General features: G+C 45.7%; 1 protein-coding gene across 5 annotated transcripts in view; it reads left to right on the plus strand.

The window, feature by feature from the left end:
• Window positions 1-18,338, plus strand: part of NEDD4L (NEDD4 like E3 ubiquitin protein ligase) — a 217,193-nt gene that overhangs the window by 101,407 nt on the left and 97,448 nt on the right. For 3 of the 5 annotated variants that reach the window (XM_075268361.1, XM_075268377.1, XM_075268368.1), the window contains exons 4-5: window positions 2,636-2,674; window positions 6,078-6,131. In XM_075268361.1, coding sequence (XP_075124462.1) covers window positions 2,636-2,674; window positions 6,078-6,131 — 93 coding nt within the window. Of the gene's footprint in view, window positions 1-2,635; window positions 2,675-6,077; window positions 6,132-14,856; window positions 16,470-18,338 lie in introns of those variants that run through there. The other 2 variants (XM_075268352.1, XM_075268343.1) reach the window with 2 other exon arrangements.

The raw sequence follows: 18,338 nt of genomic DNA on the forward strand, positions 1-18,338 counted from the left end.
TTGTAATGTGAAACTCCTAATTGCTCATTTTGTCTGGCCTTTTAATCTTAAAATATCTATCATTAGGATATGTCATCAATAACAGATCTGTGGGATCTCTCACCTGGCACCGTCGCCGATCAGCTGTCTGAAGAGGCTGCAGTGTTCAGCCAAGTGCTGTGACCTCTTCACTGCTCACCAAACAAAACATGGTGGCTGTGCATCACCATGTTTAATAATATTCTCCCCTTGTCGTTTAAGGTTATGGGTTAGGATATTACACGGTGGTTGACTCTACACCCCCAAGCTCCAGCCATGTGTCTGTTCCCCGACAAGAAGCTGAGTTTGAGATACATATTACATTGATCAGAGTGATCTGGTCCCGCGCCCTGCACATTATTACATGCTGACGCTTAGCTAGATGTATGTGTTATATATGAGCAGTGCACCTTACAATCTGATAAATATGGTAAAGAATAAAACCTTGCACTGCATGGACTGACATCAGGTTCTGCCAGGACTTGAAGGGTTACAACTTCCACTGCTCAGAATTAGGATGTCATAAGTGGTACACCGGTGATCAGGGCACAGCTTGAGGGACGCCACAGGGCAGATGGCAGAGACCTGACCCGCGGGACACATGTACACTGTTATCAGAGAGTAGTCAGTTATGTGTTATCCGCTTGTTCTCACTATTACAGGTCACTGATCACATTTGGATATGGAAAACCAGTGCTGATTATTTTTCCTGATCTCTTTATCGCTCCATTTTTCTGATTCATTCCTCCAAATACAGTGTGGCGGTAGTGTAGGGGCCATTATATGTGAAAACAGTGCAGGGGCACTGTGGGGGTCATTGTATGTAAAGGCAGTATAGGGGCACTGTGGAGGCCATTGTATTAAATGGGGTCCATTATATGTAAAGGCCAGTGGAGCAACTACCGCCGTAGCAGCAGAGGCAGCTGCCACAGGGTCTGGACATTAGCGGCCTGGTGACAGCCGCTACCGCTGCGTTTTTTTAAATAGGCCGTTACTGACTGGAGTTACACCGCAGTCCCCACAAACACTGTCATTCTTCTGGGGGGGGGGGGGGGTGTCTTTTCAGACCCCCGAGTATAATGATCGGCGGCCCAGGAGAGGTAAGATACTTAAAAAAACAAAAAAAAACAAAACACTGTTACTTACCTCTCTACGATCCGGGCAGGCTTCAGGCCTAGTCGTCTGACGTCACATGACCCCGGCCTGCGTCCAGGGTTATGTGACGTCATAGAAGATGGATTACAGCGGAGGAGCCAGGGGTTAGGCGAGTAACAGTGTTTTTTTTTTTGTTTTGTTTTTTTTTAACCCCCTGGGTCTCCGATTTATTATACTCTGGGGTCTGAAAAGACCCCAGAGTATAATAATTGTTTATGGGTGTCCCCAGTTGGGCATAATACTGTGTGTAGGGGCCCCTGAGGGACATAATACTCTGTGCAGGGGCCACTATGGGGCATAATACTGTGTGCAGGGGCCACTATTGGGGATAATACTGTGTGCAGGGGCCACTATGGGGTATAATACTGTGTTTAGGGGCCCCTGAGGGACATAATACTCTGTGCAGGGGCCACTATGGGGCATAATACTGTGTGTAGGGGCCCCTGAGGGACATAATACTCTGTGCAGGGGCCACTATGGGGCATAATACTGTGTGCAGGGGCCACTATTGGGGATAATACTGTGTGCAGGGGCCACTATGGGGTATAATACTGTGTGTAGGGGCCACTATGGGGCATAATACTGTGTGCAGGGGTCACTATGGGGCATAATACTGTGTGCAGGGGTCACTATGGGGCATAATACTGTGTGCAGGGGCCACTATGGGGGATAATACTGTGTGCAGAGGCCACTATGGGACATAATACTGTGTGCAGGGGCCACTATGGGGCATAATACTGTGTGCAGGGGCCACTATGGGGGATAATACTGTGTGCAGAGGCCACTATGGGACATAATACTGTGTGCAGGGGCCACTATGGGACATAATACTGTGTGCAGGGGCCACTATGGGGCATAATACAGCGCGGAGGAGGTTGAGGTCTTCAATGTCGGTTGGGGGGGGGGGGGACATGTCAAAAGTTCGCCACGGGGCCCCGCCATTCCTAGTTACGCCACTGGTAAAGGGAGTATAGGGGCCCAGTGGAGGCCATTATATGTAAAGGCAATATAGGGGCCCAGTGGAGGCCATTGTATTACACGTGGAGCCCCGATGTCCTCTAACCAAATATAACTGACAAAATTTGTATCCAAAAATAGCGTAACTTTTTTTCTCTCTTCTAGGCCTTGTATTCGTTGATCTTATCCGTCATCTGCCATTGTTTTTGTTACCCTGATGATTTGAGCGCGGCCATTGATATGTTCTAGAGTCCTCTCTCCTGCTCCAGACCTAAATGATCTGGGCGCTATCTATAGATCTCTATTTTTAGGCCAAAATGACTCTTAGATCTCCCTAGTCACCAATACACTTCCACCCTCTGAGGTCACTGCTGGGATCCCGTTACAGAGCGGCCACCTCGGCTTTTGTCACCTGATCTTTGTGAGCGTAAACTAATCCCCATTAAATATGGACGAGAACCCGTCACAAAGCCCATTTTCTAATTTTTTTTTTTTTTGTTTTTAGACGCTGAATCCAAAATGGAATGAGGAATTCTTCTTCAGAGTAAGTAGAAATTTCTGTTATATTTTTTTCTCCCCCCCCCCCCCCCGTTTATGTGGTGAAAGGCCGCCGGCGTGAGGAGGCCGCGGCGGCTTTTCCGTTGTGTTTTGTCCATTAAGTCTGTCAATTGGCTTAGCAGACAAGTGGATAAGAGCGGACTGTATAGCAGGAGTCTCTTTCCAGGGCCAAGGCTGGTAATTGATTACACAGGCCTGAAGTAAAATGGCCGACAGGAAGGATCACGATGGGCTGCTGTGAATAAAAGGGGTCCCTCGAAAGGATAACTATCACGTTGGTGGGGTTCTGACTCCCGACGCACTTCATTGTTTACCTGCCACAGCGCCATACTTTGGATAGTGGCCATGCCTGGTATTTCAGCTCACCATATCTATAGTACCAGGCATGGCCGCTATCCACTGTAACGCCCTGTGCTGAGGTCCCCACAAATCTATTATCATAATAGGCCATCAATATTGTAGTCATGGGAAACCCCTTTAAATTCTATTCAAGATGGCAGAAGGGTATATTCATCTAAAAGGGGTTTCTAATATATTTAAGAAACGTCGCCTCTCCTGTCTTTAGGTTCTGTATGACTAGTAGAACGTATCCCCATTCACGTCAATGGAATTGAGGTGTAATACCAGAAGCAACCTATGGACAAGAGTGGCGCTGTTTCTGAAATAAAGCAGACGTGTTTTTCTAATACTGTAGAATGCCTTTAAAGAGAGACCGGTCGTCTTAAAAAAGTTGTAACCTAAAGTAACCATGCAATTTTGTGTATGCAGCTCCTGTGCCGATGTCTGTGTCTCCATGATTACAGATTACAAAGACAATCTGTGTAGTCTGATCCTACAGTCATGTGTTGCGATCTGTTCTTTCTTTTGGCTAACTTATAGACAATAGATGAGGGGAATAGTTTGTCAGGATTGGGACACACAGGTCTGCATGTGCGCTGTATACACAAAACGGTCGGATGATTTTACAGTGGTTCTGTTTTTGTCCATGGGCCTTGTTTGGTGTTCTCTTCAATGGAGTTGAGTTGTAGTACCGAAGATGGCCTATGTGCAAGAGGGGCGCTGAATGTCCACATTTTACGTTATATTTGCTTTTTTTTTTTTGCCTAGTTCATCACAGCTGAGGAATTGTTACAATGTATCCAGTCTGGCAATCCCGTTGAGCCAGCTGTTCTGCATTACACTGATACATTGTACTATCCTAAAATGTATCTCTTTCTGGAAAAGCTGGGTAATATAACGTGAAATGCAGGCGATTTCTTATTATAGCCCCACCATATCCTTAGGTCATAGTTGGTACTGCGGCTAAGTACTCTTCACTTGGAGTTGAGCTGCAATACCAGACAGAAACCCTAGACAGGTGTGGCGCTGTTCTCAGAAAAGCCAGGAGAGTCATTATGGCGGCCATAGTAGTTGTCACTCTGGGTATATGGGTATAGAGCTATAAGGAGTAGAATACGTAAAAAATGTCACGAGTCCGTCTTGGCCGTTTTGTGGGTGTCTAATATCATGGATGGGGGGGGGGGGTCAGCAGCAATTCCTCCTCGCTCCACATTAACATGAGTAGCTCCAGTTTTAATGAGGGGCAGCTGCAGTATCAGCCTTCCATTCCTGGCTCCGACCTCGCTCTAAATCCACTGTGAAACCTCCCAAATATTTCCTTTTTTTTTTTCCAGTTTTCACTTCTTGCCATCCCATATAATGTGCGCAGCAGCAGCAGCGTGTGAAAAGAACATTTCCCTCTGGTCTAAAATCTCGCCGCCATCTTCTGCCACATCAAGCATAACTTGTGGTCGGCTACTTTACATTCCATCGCTCAAGTATTCACACTATCTCCCCGCTTCTGCCCAATGAACTACACAAAATCCATATGCTGCAAATTGTTGCCACATAGTGTAAACAAACCACAACCGGATCCCATGGGAATTTTCCAACCTGGCCCGTAGTTTGTTGATTGGGCACATTATTGTGTGCGGGGTATTTTAGAGACAGATGTAGCAGTACTGAATTGGTCAAATAACTCTGCTGCGTCTTGCCAACTCAGCACTGCTACATGTTTCCAACTCAGCACAACTCTGTGGCGCTGCATCTTTCCACCTCGGCAATGCTGCGCCTTTCCAAATCATTTCGCAACGCTGCGTCTTTCTAATTCACTCTGCGATGCTACGTCTTTCTAACTCGGCACTGCTTTATTTTTCCAATTCACTCCTCAGCTGCTGCTTGTTTCCAGTTCTCTCCCCGGCCGTTGCGTCTTTCCAATCCTCTCCTTGGCCGTTGCGTCTTTCCAATCCTCTCCTTGGCCGTTGCGTCTTTCCAACCCTCTCCTTGGCTGTTGAACCTCTCCAACTCTCTCTTCGGCCGTTGCGTCTTCCCAACCCTCTCCTCGGCCGTTGCGTCTTTCCAACCCTCTCCTCGGCCTTGCGTCTTTCCAACCCTCTCCTCGGCCTTGCGTCTTTCCAACCCTCTCCTCGGCCTTGCGTCTTTCCAACCCTCTCCTCGGCTGTTGCGTCTTTCCAACCCTCTACTCAGCTGTTGCACCTCTCCAACTCTCTCTTTGGTCGTTGTCTTTCCAACTCTCTCTTCGGCCGTAGCATCTTTCCAACCCTCTCCTTGGCTGTTGCGTCTTTCCAACCCTCTCCTTGACCGTTGCAGCTCTCCAACTCTCTCTTTGGCTATTGCGTCTTTCCAGTTTTCTCTTTGGTTGTTGTCTTTCCAACCCTCTCCTCGGCCGTTGCGTCTTTCCAACCCTCTCCTCGGCCGTTGCGTCTTTCCAACCCTCTCCTCGGCCGTTGCGTCTTTCCAACCCTCTCCTCGGCCATTGCGTCTTTCCAACCCTCTCCTCAGCGGTTGCGTGTTTCCAACCCTCTCCTCGGCCGTTGCGTTTTTCCAACTCGCTCCTCAGTTTCTCAGTCTTTCCAACCCTCTCCTTGGCTGTTGCGTCTTTCCAACTCGCTAGCACTGCATCGTTGTACCTCCCCACCGCTTCTTAGGTTATGGTTATGCAACCATGTACATTTATGTGGATAGAACAGTGCTGAATTTTTTAAATAACTATGTTGGGTTGTACCAAACTACAAATTCCTCATTCTTGTATTTTTACAATCTTCACACTGCTGCATCTTATTCTAATGCTACATTATATAGCTTGAATCCTTGTGTAAACTCAACCCCGCTTCTGTATTGTATTAGCTTGGCCGTGTAGTAGAGCTGAGTTGATCATCCAGCTCCTTGAGCTTCCATCATTGGTACCATCATGAACTCTTGTAAGATTACCTTCTAGTCCCGTTTGTAGTCTTTGAGATGACCTTGTGCTTAATAACAATCTCAGCACTGCTACATTTGTAAATTATGGCCTAACCAATATTTTTCTTTTTTTCGTTTTTCCACCTTAGGTGCACCCGACCAATCACAGGCTGCTGTTTGAAGTATTTGATGAGAATCGATTGGTGAGTGCGTCGCCGCCGCTTGTTCATTGCTAATCTGTTCTGTATCCTGGATAGTACAAGATGGTTCAAAGAGCAGAGCTAATCGTGTGATGACAGAGCGGTCGAGCCTGAAGAGCACAAGATTATTTATTCATGTGTATTGGCCGCTTATGTAATAAGAAAGTCACATGACATGTTCAGTAGCTTCAGTTGTTGCTTTGTATTTAATTGTATTTCTTTTAATTGTATTTTTGTCTCTTATACATTTTATATCTTTTTTTTTGCATTATTTCTTATACTCCAGTCACATCCAGAGCTGCATTCACAGGTCTGCCAGCTGTAAGATGTACATACTAGACAACGGTTTCTGGTTCCACTATGCTTAGGTGGTAAATATTACATCTCCCGCACTGCAGTACAGCAGACCGTGTGGTATACAGAGGCAGTAAGATGTGAATATGGACTGATCTGCTGTAACTCAAGGCTGGACTAGTATGTTAAAGAGGGCTTATTACTACATCCACAACCTCCAACATGTTACATTCATAAACGGGCGCCGCTCCACTGGTTCCAACGCACTTGGAATTTTTTTTCTAGCCCCCACCGTTCCTGAGTAATGCTTTCTGGTAGTTTCAGCTCTGTACTATCAGGTGGGTGGGTCCCAGACTACCTGCTCCCATGCAGGACCGCCCACCTGGCAGTAGAGGGCTTAATAGCTATATTTGGTGCTGAAAATCAAGCACTGATTGCTCAGAAATGGTAGGCGCTAGAGAAAAAATTCCAACTGCGCCAGACTCTGTGGAGTGACTGCTATTAAAAGAGATGCAAGTGGAGGAGGTGAAAAGTCCCCTTTTAATTTGAATATGCGGTAGGATGATGGTTGTGTTTCATAGGAATTGTTACATTGTCTGAATTAGCCTGGAGATCAGCAAGATGACTGCATTGATTTCTGTACCGTGAATGTTCTTTTGGAGTTAGTGCCATTCTCTGTCATTAGAACAGATGTGCTGGGATTTCCTGCTGTGATAGAGAGGGGTGGCAGCTATATTCAGAGTGGACATAGAGCTGTTCACGTGCAGAGAAAAAAACGAAAACTTTGATAATTTTTACCTGGGACTGAGGGTAGTCTCCATATACGTAGCTTAAAGGGGAGGGGACAATATTTATAATGATTTTTGACTGAGGGGTATTTTATGTTTCCTGGATTCTTCAAGGAGGACTCCACTTACTATTTGTTTCTGTCTGGTTTCGACCTGGTGTCACATGATTGGAACTATCACACAGCAACCAATCAGAGCTCAGCTTTAATCTCTTAATCCACTCTCCTAAATGAACGCCATGTTGCCATTGGTTTCTATGGGCGACAAAGATAATTTGACTTTTAGCCCTTTTTCCATCACTTTTTTGCCTTTTATCGCACGTGCCACCATTTTATTACACTAAAGGGGCCTCAGTACTGTCGGCCACTGATTAGGTTGTGAATATTTAGGCCATTATCTCGTGAATACTTCCAGGTCAGAGGTTATCTGGTGCAGCTGTCATCTGGTTAGTGCTTTGGAAGGGCTATCTGGCATTAAGGTTTGGAGAGATAATCTATATGTAGACGTCCCCATATAAGGGAACACAGAGCGGTGCTGACCTCCAGGGTGCTGCAGGTAGTAGCGGCCGCTCTGGTTTTCTCATGGGATTTCAAGGAACACATCATTGTCTCTTGTGACCTGATAATGTAATGTTTTGTGGTCACTTAAACACAGAACATGACCAAACGTGGGCTTATATAGGACGTGAGGACCTTAGTATTGGTTATTTTATGTAAACATACCTACGACTGACCATAGATGTAAAGTTTTAGCCCCATAAACCTCAATTAGTTGGGGTCCTGTTTGCTCTTAAAGGGATTTACCTTCAGTTCATATCTTGATTCCCCTGGGGGAGACAGGTTTAGGGTATGTTCACATTCGCGCTGTTTAATCCTTAGTAGGACCAGAAGAACATATTAAGCAATAAAACGGATCCATCTAATCCTATCCTATCCTACTATTATCCTATCCTATCCTATCCTACTATCCTATCCTATCTGTTTGTTCCTCAATCACGCAAAATCGGCTGTACGGATTTGCATGAAATTTGCCACATACATAGATAGGAACCCCGATTAATACATAGTCTACTTTTTATCCCGGTAAATGACGTCACTACACGACCACAGTAAAGGAATTTAGGTTCACACAACACAAGGACCTGTGATGACATCATCACAGGTCCTTCAGCCTTTCTAGGATAGGATCATGCTAGACAGTGGGCGGAACTACACACTATTTTGTGGGTCGCGCTATATAGGATGAAGCTGGACAGTGTGAAAGCTGAAAGAAAATGGAGTCTCATGGAAGATCAGGAGACTACAGAACATGCAGTCTGTGTGTGGGCAAGAGGAATATATCGGGTGTAGAATTTCAGTGAGTGCGATGGGGAATGTGTTGTTCTGCCTCTGATGGGGGAGGGGGGAGAACTTTGGCACATTTCAGCAACATCCGTTCAGCAGAAGCTGCTCACACTGACATAAGAACACCTCTATAATCCAAATGGCCAGATGTAGCAGAACTTAAGCAGCGCTTATACACAATTATACACGTAATAAGATTGGCACTGCAGTTTACCGTGACCCAGCGCCGCACCTCGCATGAGGCGACCTGAAGCGACCACTTCAGGCGGCGCTATGTCAGGGCCCCAGGGAGGGCGGCATTTTTGCTTACCTAAGCCAGTCCAGGACAAGCTGTCCTGGAGTGGCTTAGCACAGAGCGGTGGATTGGTGAGGCCGCTGGAGCAGCGCTGCTCCAGCAGCCTCCCCTCACGCTCAGGCAGAGAGCAGGTCCTCTCCCTGCCTGCGAATGCCACTAAGCCCCGCCCCCTTTTCACCCCACCCCTTCGCTCCACCACGCCCCCTCCTCCCGAGCTGTGTTGACAACCAGACGCTGCTAGAACAGATAATCTGTGCAGATACAGGTGTCAGACACCAACAGAAGACCTACTGATAACTTGTCCTATGGGTGATCCATATTAAAATTCGATTTAGGTCCGGAAAACCTCTCTAGCTGCTGGTGGTGCAGTAGTAGTAGTCACACTCCTAACCCAAATTTTTAGGGAGCCCAAAGGTCCACATACGAGGACCCCAGCATTGTTGGTCAGTCAGACATTTTGCATTGCAACAAACACTCAGCTCTGAGCAAGCGCAGACTCGGGACAGGTTTCCAGTAAGCGGCGACCTTGACGAATTGTAACGCAAAGTATATTAGAAAGTTATACTATTCCTTCTCTATTGGCCACCCCTGTAACAATCCCCATTGCTGAGCCGAAGGTTTTATACATGTACAAGTCAATATTTGGAAGCATTTCCTAAAGTATCAGCGCGACCCTTCTCTCCACATTTTCTAGGAATTCGCTGTCTTCTAATGAGGAAGAATTTCCAGTAAATGCGAATATCAAAAGTCGTCGCTTGAGAACCAAATTCGCGCACATTCATCCCCATCTGGTACCTTCACATATTGGATTACTGCATCACATCTGTAGACAGGAGGGGGCGGGGGGAAGGGTGCAGGGAGACCAAAAAAAAATGCAAATTAAGAAATTTCTACTTCAGTTTTAATATGTGAATATATAGAATTTTTCACATCGTAATTTGCAAAAAACAAAACCTGATTTCTGTGCAGCACCTGTGATCCTGGCGGGCAGTTCTTGTGCGCCCGATACCCGGCCTGTCTGTGCTGTTGGCTGCGGGTCCAAATAGAACAATGAAGGATTGTGCTGAACCTTGGCACTTGTCTTGTAAGCTGAATCTTGCTAACATTTCTGCCACGACGCTGTCTGAAACTTGGATCTCAGAAATTAAGGGGCTGACTCCGTACCCACTGCAGAGTCTCTAAGACGGTCTTAAAGGAATTCTCCAGTTTGCCTAGTCTCTGTATAAATAAACTTTGTAATAGACCCTGATCTTAGAGAATGAGAAGACTCTTGATCGGTAATCATTCATTGTATCCAGTCTAGACAATGCTCTGTGAGCTCAACGCATGATCAGCTGCTGCACAATTCTCTCTGCTACTTTGCTACAATGTATCAGTCTTCAGTGTAGGTTGTTTAGCTCTAAGGCTCTATTCACATCTGCGTTCAGGTTTCCATTTGGGGAGTCCACTTGGGGGCCCCCGAATGGAAACCCATCCAGATTTTAAAAAAAATAGGTTATCTTAGGAAACCAGGGAACCCCATAGACTATAATGGGGTCCGTGTGGTTTCCACTCTGCTTGCAGAACTTTTCTCTCCACATATTTCACGCAGAGAGAGCAACTGAATGGCCCAAACGCAGATGTGAACCGGATGTAGAAACTATTGTACCCATAAATTTAGTAAGACTGGCAATATCATATGCCGGTCTTTATAAAGGGCCTGATACGTGCAGGGACGGAGGGCTTTAAAGGGATTCTACCATTAAAATCGAATATTTTCTCACTAACATGTAGGAATAGCATTAAGAAAGGCTATTCCTCCACCATTAGCTCTAGAATCCTATATTGGGCGTCAGACCCCCCTCCCTCGTGCCCTTTCGCTATTGTATGATGTTCTCCTCTCGGATGTCACCGCGGAACTCCCCCCCTACGTCGCCGCCTGGAATGCCGACCTTCCTGTGAGTCTGTCATCTGCGGATTGGGACAGGTCCTTCTTGCTTTCTCACAAGATGGCCCTTCCGTGTAGCGCTCAGGAGAGAAATTATAAGATTCTGTCCCGGTGGTATAGGTGTCCAGTGCTTCTTCATAGGATTTTTCCTGCTGTTTCGGACTTATGTTGGCGCTGTGGCTCCGCTAGGGGTACTATGTTGCACATATGGTGGGACTGTGATGTTCTGCGCCCCTTCTGGGACGCGGTGTTTTCTTTGTATTCCAGGGTCAGTGGGCGCTCGGTGGCTGTCTCTCCTCAGCTGGCACTTCTGTCGGTCATCCCTGGCAAGCTGTCGGAGATTAAGAAGGACCTCCTGGGGCACTTTCTCGCGGCCGCCAGGGCCGTTATTCCAAGACACTGGCGCAGCCCTACCCCTCCCTCGCTGCTCGAGTTCCTCCAGGAGTTCCTTCTTATTCAGCGGATGGAGACTTTGGTGGTGGAAGACTCTCCTGCTTATTCCAAGTTTGAACTTCGTTGGCGTCCCTGGGTTATGTTCCAGGAATCGTCTGCCTTCTCTACTGCCTTCACTTGAGTGTAGCATGGCCGTCTGTTTTCTTCTCCCTTTCTTCCTTGCTTCTTTCGTTTTATTTGTAGTTTTTTCGTCTCTGTCTTGTGTTTGTCTGTTTGTTTCATGTCTACTCCTTATCCCCTTTTCCTTTTCTTGTTGGGCTGTACTTGGTTTATGCGGAGGGGGGTCCTTTTGGCCTCCCAGGCCGCTGACTTATATGCTTCTTCAGTGTTGCTCGACTTCATTTCTGTTACTCGTTTTGTATTTTATTGAAAAATCTTTAATAAAACCCGTTTAAGCATAAGAAAGGCTATTCATCTCCAACCTTTAGATGTCTTCTCCATGTCGCCGTTCCGTAGAAATCTGTTTTCGTCAGTATGCAAAGGAGTTCCCTCGCAGCACTGGGGGCAGTCCTCAGAGCTCAAACAGCACTGTGGGCGTCCCCGATGCTACGAGAGAAATCTCAAGCGCCGCCTCCAACTTCTTCAGGAATGTCCTCTTCACCTCTTCACGGGTCTTCTTCCGGTGGTTGGCTGCAAACTTCTAGGTCTCAGGCCTAAGGCAAAGCCGACCGCGCATGCCCGCCAACCACAAGAAAATGGCCACTTACAATACTGTGTAAGCGGCCATTTTCTTGTGGCTGGTGGGCATGTGCAGTCTGCTTTGCCCGAGGCCTAGAAATTTGAAGCCAACCACCGGAAGAAGACGCGTGAAGAGGTGAGGAGGAAATTCCTGAAGAAGATGGAGGCGGCACTAGAGAGTTCTCTCGCAGCATTAGGGGCACCCTCAGTGCATTTGCATACTTGTGGAAAACTGGATTTCTACGGAACTGCGGTGCAGAGAAGACATCTAAAGGTAGGAGACGAATAGCCTTTCTTAAGGATATTCCTGTGTGTCAGTGAGAAGAAATTTGATTTTAATGATATAATCCCTTTAAAAAGTAACTGCAGCCTCCTTATAAACGAGTCGCACTTACCTGCGCCAGAATGGAAGTCGTAACTGGAGTATATTTCCACTATGCACACCCGAAAACTTGTTTGTGTTATAATAAATTTCTCGGTGATCAAGGCGTAGATGGGGGGGGCTTGCGGTGTACGGTTGGCACAACTACGGGCCTTGCACCAGATGTGCGCTCTCAGATCATCCCTCCATGGCAGATTTTGATGAATTCCCCCCACAGAGCCTAGAAAATGCTCCGCGAGCTCAACAGTCTGGAGTCCAGATCGATACATTGAAGCAAACTAGCAGAGAGATAGATATGTGCAGCTGCTGCTGATGTGATGAGCTCACAAAGCATTGTCTAGAGTATGGAATCCACAATGCCAAGAGTGGCCTTATTCACTGATGGCAAGCACCGATCGTAAGCAGTGTGTGTAATGGAATGGGAAAAGTACCGTATATACTCGAGTATAAGCCGAATTTTTCAGCACAGTTTTTGTGCTGAAAAAGCCCCCCTCGGCTTATACTGGAGTCAGTTTTTTGTGGTAAAATTAGGGGACCTCTGCTTATATTCAGGTCGGCTTATACTCGAGTATATATGGTATATTAGTAAATCGTAGAAAAGGATAAACCATAAAGGTCTGATAGATGCAGGTTCCACCTCTGGGCTCCGCACCCATCCCCAGTATGGCGGCCCTCCGACTCTTGTCCTGCCTGGTGAGGTAGCTATTGAAAGTGAATAAAGAGCTGGCCACTGGGGAATTCACAGGTATCCAGTTGTCGGGGAACCGGTTGAACTGGTAAATCTGTCGCAGTGATCTATTCCTTCTACTGTATCAGTCTATAACTAGGTCATTCAGAAATTGGGGGAAACCAGGGGACGATCCGTGTGGGTTACATAATACAGCCATATGCTTCGCCCCCAAAAAATAGTCACAAAGGCTGCAGTCTATTCTCTGCGTGGATGGCTGTTCATTGGTCTTGTGGTTCAGTCCTATTGAAGTGACTGCAATACCAAGTACAGCCTTTATATAATGGACGGCGCTATGCCTGATAGTAAGGAGGTTGCAGTGTGTACCAAAATTCTGCAGCTGATCAGTGAGTGTCAAGACCTCCATTATTCACATGATGACGACCTATCCAATATAGAGGTTCCAGAAAACTGCTTTTGGCTTTTTCTTTTGTTGCAGTTTTTTGAGCCAAAGCCAGACGTGGATTGAGCAGAAAGGAGAAGTATAAGAACTTCCTTTATATTGCTCGTTCCTTCTGTAGTCATTACTGGATTTGGTTCCAAAAAATTGCAGCAAAATTTGCAACAAAAAAGTTGCATTTCTGCAACGTGGGGCCTTAGCCTGAAGAGAATTTTTTTTGTTGCAGATGGAAGGCATGCTTTTTAAAGTGACCCCCTCCCCCCTAGAGTTATTGCTTCCATGAGACTTAAAGGGGTTGTCTAAAATCGGATATCAATTGGCCATCCTTAGTGTAGGTCATGGAGGTCCGACACCCAAAACCTTCCTGAATGGAGTTGAGCTGGAGTAGTTCCACATGGTCACTACACAGTATATGGGGCTGTCTTCTGGCTCTGTACACTGTGCAAATATTAGGGGTGCTGGGTGTTGGACCCTGGATCAAACCAGGGATCTCTGCTCTTGAGCAACTCTAAGCACATAGTAGGGGGCACAACTGAAGGATTCTCCAATAAAGCTGGTTAAGATACAATTTTGCCCGATTCTATTTCAATGACTTCCACAGGCGTTGTTACGTTTTATCCTGCTTGGTAAACTTATACTGACCCATACAACAGCTTCACCCCTGTTCAAAAGGTAGAGTCGGGTACTGCAACTCGCCTACACTGAACTGTGCTGCAATACCTCACACAACCTGCAGACAGCTGTGGCACTGTGACATGTGTGAGAACCAGAACTATCAAGTCAGAGCTACGGAAAAATAGTGGTTTGGCACACTGACTCCTTCATATAAGGAGTAAAATTCCTCTAATTCCAGGGGAACAAAAGCTAATGAATTCTTATGAAAGTAAATAAGTAACCAACTATTCATAGAACTATACAAGATCAATAATTGTATAATAATAATAATAATAATAATAATAAATTAATTATTAAATAAATATATTTATTATTATTATATAATTTTTTTTTTTTTGGAAGTCAGTCGATTAACTTTTATTTTTTTTATTATTTTTTTACCCTGACTACGACTACACAGCCCCGATAAGAATCCCTACCAAATTTGATATAGTCTTGAAAATATACATACATATATATATATATATATATATATATATATATATATATATATATATATATATATATATATATATATATAAAAAATTCTATCTCTAAAAATCCTATTGTGTCCTGCCTAGAAGAAACCCAGATATCTGCCCCCCCCCCTTCCCTCCAGACGACTATTTTTCATCTCTAGTGTATCTACGTAGCAGCCCGGCTCTTGATCATATAGGGAATAGCTGCGGAAGGTAATTCACAAAGTTTACTGTAGCTGTGAAGCGCGCCTGTGTTTTCTCTCACTTTTTTTTTTTTTTTCACTTTCCCTTTTTTCTTGCCAAGAGCCAAGTGCCCAATGAACACGACGCGGTTTAGATTTACAGCAGCCACGAATGTGAACGTTCTCCCACCGGTGCTTCTGATGGAAAAGTAGCAGCTGGGAAGGTGCCGTTTCAAGCTCTCGCTTGTTGGACACACAAGAGGAAAAAAAAAAAAAAAAAATCCTAAATGAAAAAAACTTTGCTTCCAGTGGCGAGGGGGGACAGCGTCACATGACTCCAGTCACCCTACCCTATGTCACAGTATGTAGAAGCCCTGATTCCTCTTATCCAATCATGCCTGGAATGCCGCTTGTCACTTAGGCTATTTCTGCTATCTGTCGCTATCAGTACTGCAGTGCTAACAGTTTGGCAGATGGGACACTTTTTCTTGGAGTTTATGTTTTTGGTTTTTCACTGCTGGCAGAGCCTGCGACCTCCTCGCTCCCTCTTACTTTTTCCTGCCCGTCGTTAAACCATGGCCCACCGGCTACGGTTTCATTTCGGCTCCGGCAGAAGCAACACAGCTCCCGAGTCAGACGTCCTAGACCAGGAGAAAGACGATGACTTTTTCATGGCATTCCATACCCTGCCGAGAAGGAACGGAACTCACGTCTTCACAAGACACTACGAAGACAGAGATTTCCAAGAAGAAGAAGAAGGAGAAGAAGGGGCTCTGAAAAGAAGCACATCCATGTTTATTCCACAGCTGCTGCAGAACATTGACGTGCGCCCGACCAGAAGTTCTTCCATGCAGATCTCTCTCCAAAGGAAAGGGCCAAACGACGGCGCCGACGAGAGCGCGGAGTTCTCGGAAGAGGTGCTTTCCTGTGGATTTGAGGACTTCAATGAACGTTACATATCGGCAGTAAGAAAAAATTCCTCCACTGTGAGTACTCCGCAGGATACTCCTAGTAATTCCCCTCCACATGTATACGAGTCCGGGAGGCTACAAGTCAACGGGGCCGTCTCCTTCCCACCAAGACTTTCTGGACGTCGTTTTGTGGAGCAAAATGGGAATATGAACTATGGCACCGATGGCGAGGAAGAGGTCAGTGTACCTACATGCACCATCGGTGGGGTCCGAATCAACAGCCAGACTCACAGCCCCGATATTCGACAGGTGAGACTGGTATCCCCAAACCACGACACCCAAAATGGGTCCAACGCCGAACCGAGACGTTGGTCCCTACAGCACCTGCCGGATACCTCTGGAAGTCCAGGGAAGCGATGTTTTGTTTTCCAACTACAACAATCTCAGACTACCAACTGTAGCCTGGGGGGAGAGTATAATTTTGGGTTTACCGGTACGAAAGGAGACCGACTGGTTCGATATCCTCGTATTCGCCTGGAAAGGAGTACCTCCTACCCTTTGCAACCGCGTCCGGAGACCATCAGCCCCGTGGAGAACGGGATGACTATGGAAGGAAGGTCTTGCAGTCAGGACTTGACCGACAACTGTCAGAATGATTCCAGAGAACGAACCTTGCAGGGACAGGGGCGATCGTTCAAAATTAGGCAAGAGCAAAATATTAGGCAGCCGCATTTTAGGATACTGGTAACTCGTGGGAGTGAAGGGCAAGATAGCGACCAAGGGCAAAACAGTGCTGGAAATTCTGGATCCGCGTCTGGAAACGACACGGTAAGTAACAGGCGGCGTGTATCTGGGGCCGAGCCTTGGCAATATACCTTACCTTGCTGTTTTTTGTTTTATTTTTTTAAATTACATATTCAAATTTTTGAATTTTTGTATAAATTGTACCGTTCTACGTTCCTAACTGCCTATGGTGTCTCTGCTAGGACTTTTTGGGGACCCGGTCTTTTCATAGTTGCCTAGTTAATAAAATTCAGTTCCAAAATTTTTGATACAAAATTGCAAATTCTATTAATATCTAGATAATTCTATACGTCCGTAGTGCAACTCCTAATTTTTTTTCGTGGTGTTGATGACCTTGTATGTAGGCGTAGATTACTAAGATGGCGGATCTATATTTATTTATATAGAATAGATTTTCTTATGTAGATTCTTTATCCTTTCTCAAAAACATTCTTGGTATGATATTCTCGGAAAGCTGAGTACAGACCAACATGGCCTCTAGTAAAGGGTTTGCCACCCAGCTTTCCCAGACTGTTAGATTTGTATGTAGTCTCGAATATCACCCCTGAGTTTTGCTTTTGACAACTCGGGGTCCATATGGGTGGCCCTATAGGTTGTCACCCCATCGCTGGAATTGTTACTTGTTGTCGTGTGTATAGCAGGGCCTGTGGCAGGTAATCTTTCTATTGTTTAAGTTTTTGGTAGTCCTTCTTACTGTTTAACCCCGACACCCCCAGACCCCCCTCCGCCTCCCTATTTGGGGCTGTATAAAAGGAGGAATCTTTCCATGGATCATGTGTTTATTCTGCGAGTCCCAGGAGCTCCTTCACTTATATAGGCAAGAGATGGAGAGATGATAAAGAGAAGAATGTGCGAATAACTCGGCGTTGCCTTTCTAGGTGGCGGTGACTCTGGAGCCGGGTCGTGTAGTCCGCACGTATACAGTACTGTATAGCCCGGCTCTGATGGGAAACCAATATGGTGGTTAATAGATTGTGAAACGCTTCCGCACCTCAAGTCAATGCTTTGTTCTGCCATTACATGGTCACCCAACTTTCCCGGAAGCAGATAGGACTCAGTTTGATGACCTGACTACGGTCCTGTCCTCGAAGCCATGATAGTTGGACGTGATTTAGTTTGCATTGCGGTCTATACCTCCGCACTGGTAAGGCTTTGGGTTACAATATGGTTTCAACAATGTAGGAACAGGTGGCGGATATGCCAATGACACATTTTCCTAATATTTTGCATATGTGAGCTGTGTTAGGCTGCGTTCACATCTGTGTTGGAATCTTTCCAGCGCCAAATACATGGAAAAAAAAAAAAAACGTCCTGCAAGTCTAACTTTTTTGTTGTTGCCCTGATGGATTCCAGTAGGGTCCCTCCGAGTCCCTTGTATTGTTGGTCACATGGATCAGAAGAACTTGATTGAACGACGATGTGAACTGACCCCCCCCCCCCTCCCCAAGTCATCAGGTGCATATAGTCATGTGACTACTAAGCCCCACCCACTGTAGGAAAAATGGAAATGCATCATGGGAAATAACGGATTTCTGGAAATTTCTAGCGCCATGATTGGTTATCTATGGGGACGTCACTGATGTGTTTATATGATGATTGAGGTTTCCCTTTGGGGTCAGGTTTCTGTATATAGAACATATTGTTGGGGGATGATTTTATAATTGGGGGTACCAATAGGAGGCGCTGTTCTACCCATACCGTAAAACAAGGATTATATTTGATTTACACATTTTTTGGGTTCAGCGACAATAAAAAGTTGTTGTTCTTTTTTTTTTTTTTTTTTTTTTTTTTTTTTTTTACATTATTTGCTAATATTCAGTGATGGTTTCAAAAACCGGCGTTACGGTACGTAGGTACTATACGGTAGAATTATTCCGATACTGTATGTCAGTA

Source organism: Leptodactylus fuscus, chromosome 1 (genome assembly GCF_031893055.1).
Source record: "Leptodactylus fuscus isolate aLepFus1 chromosome 1, aLepFus1.hap2, whole genome shotgun sequence".
Classification (NCBI taxonomy): Eukaryota; Metazoa; Chordata; class Amphibia; order Anura; family Leptodactylidae; genus Leptodactylus; species Leptodactylus fuscus.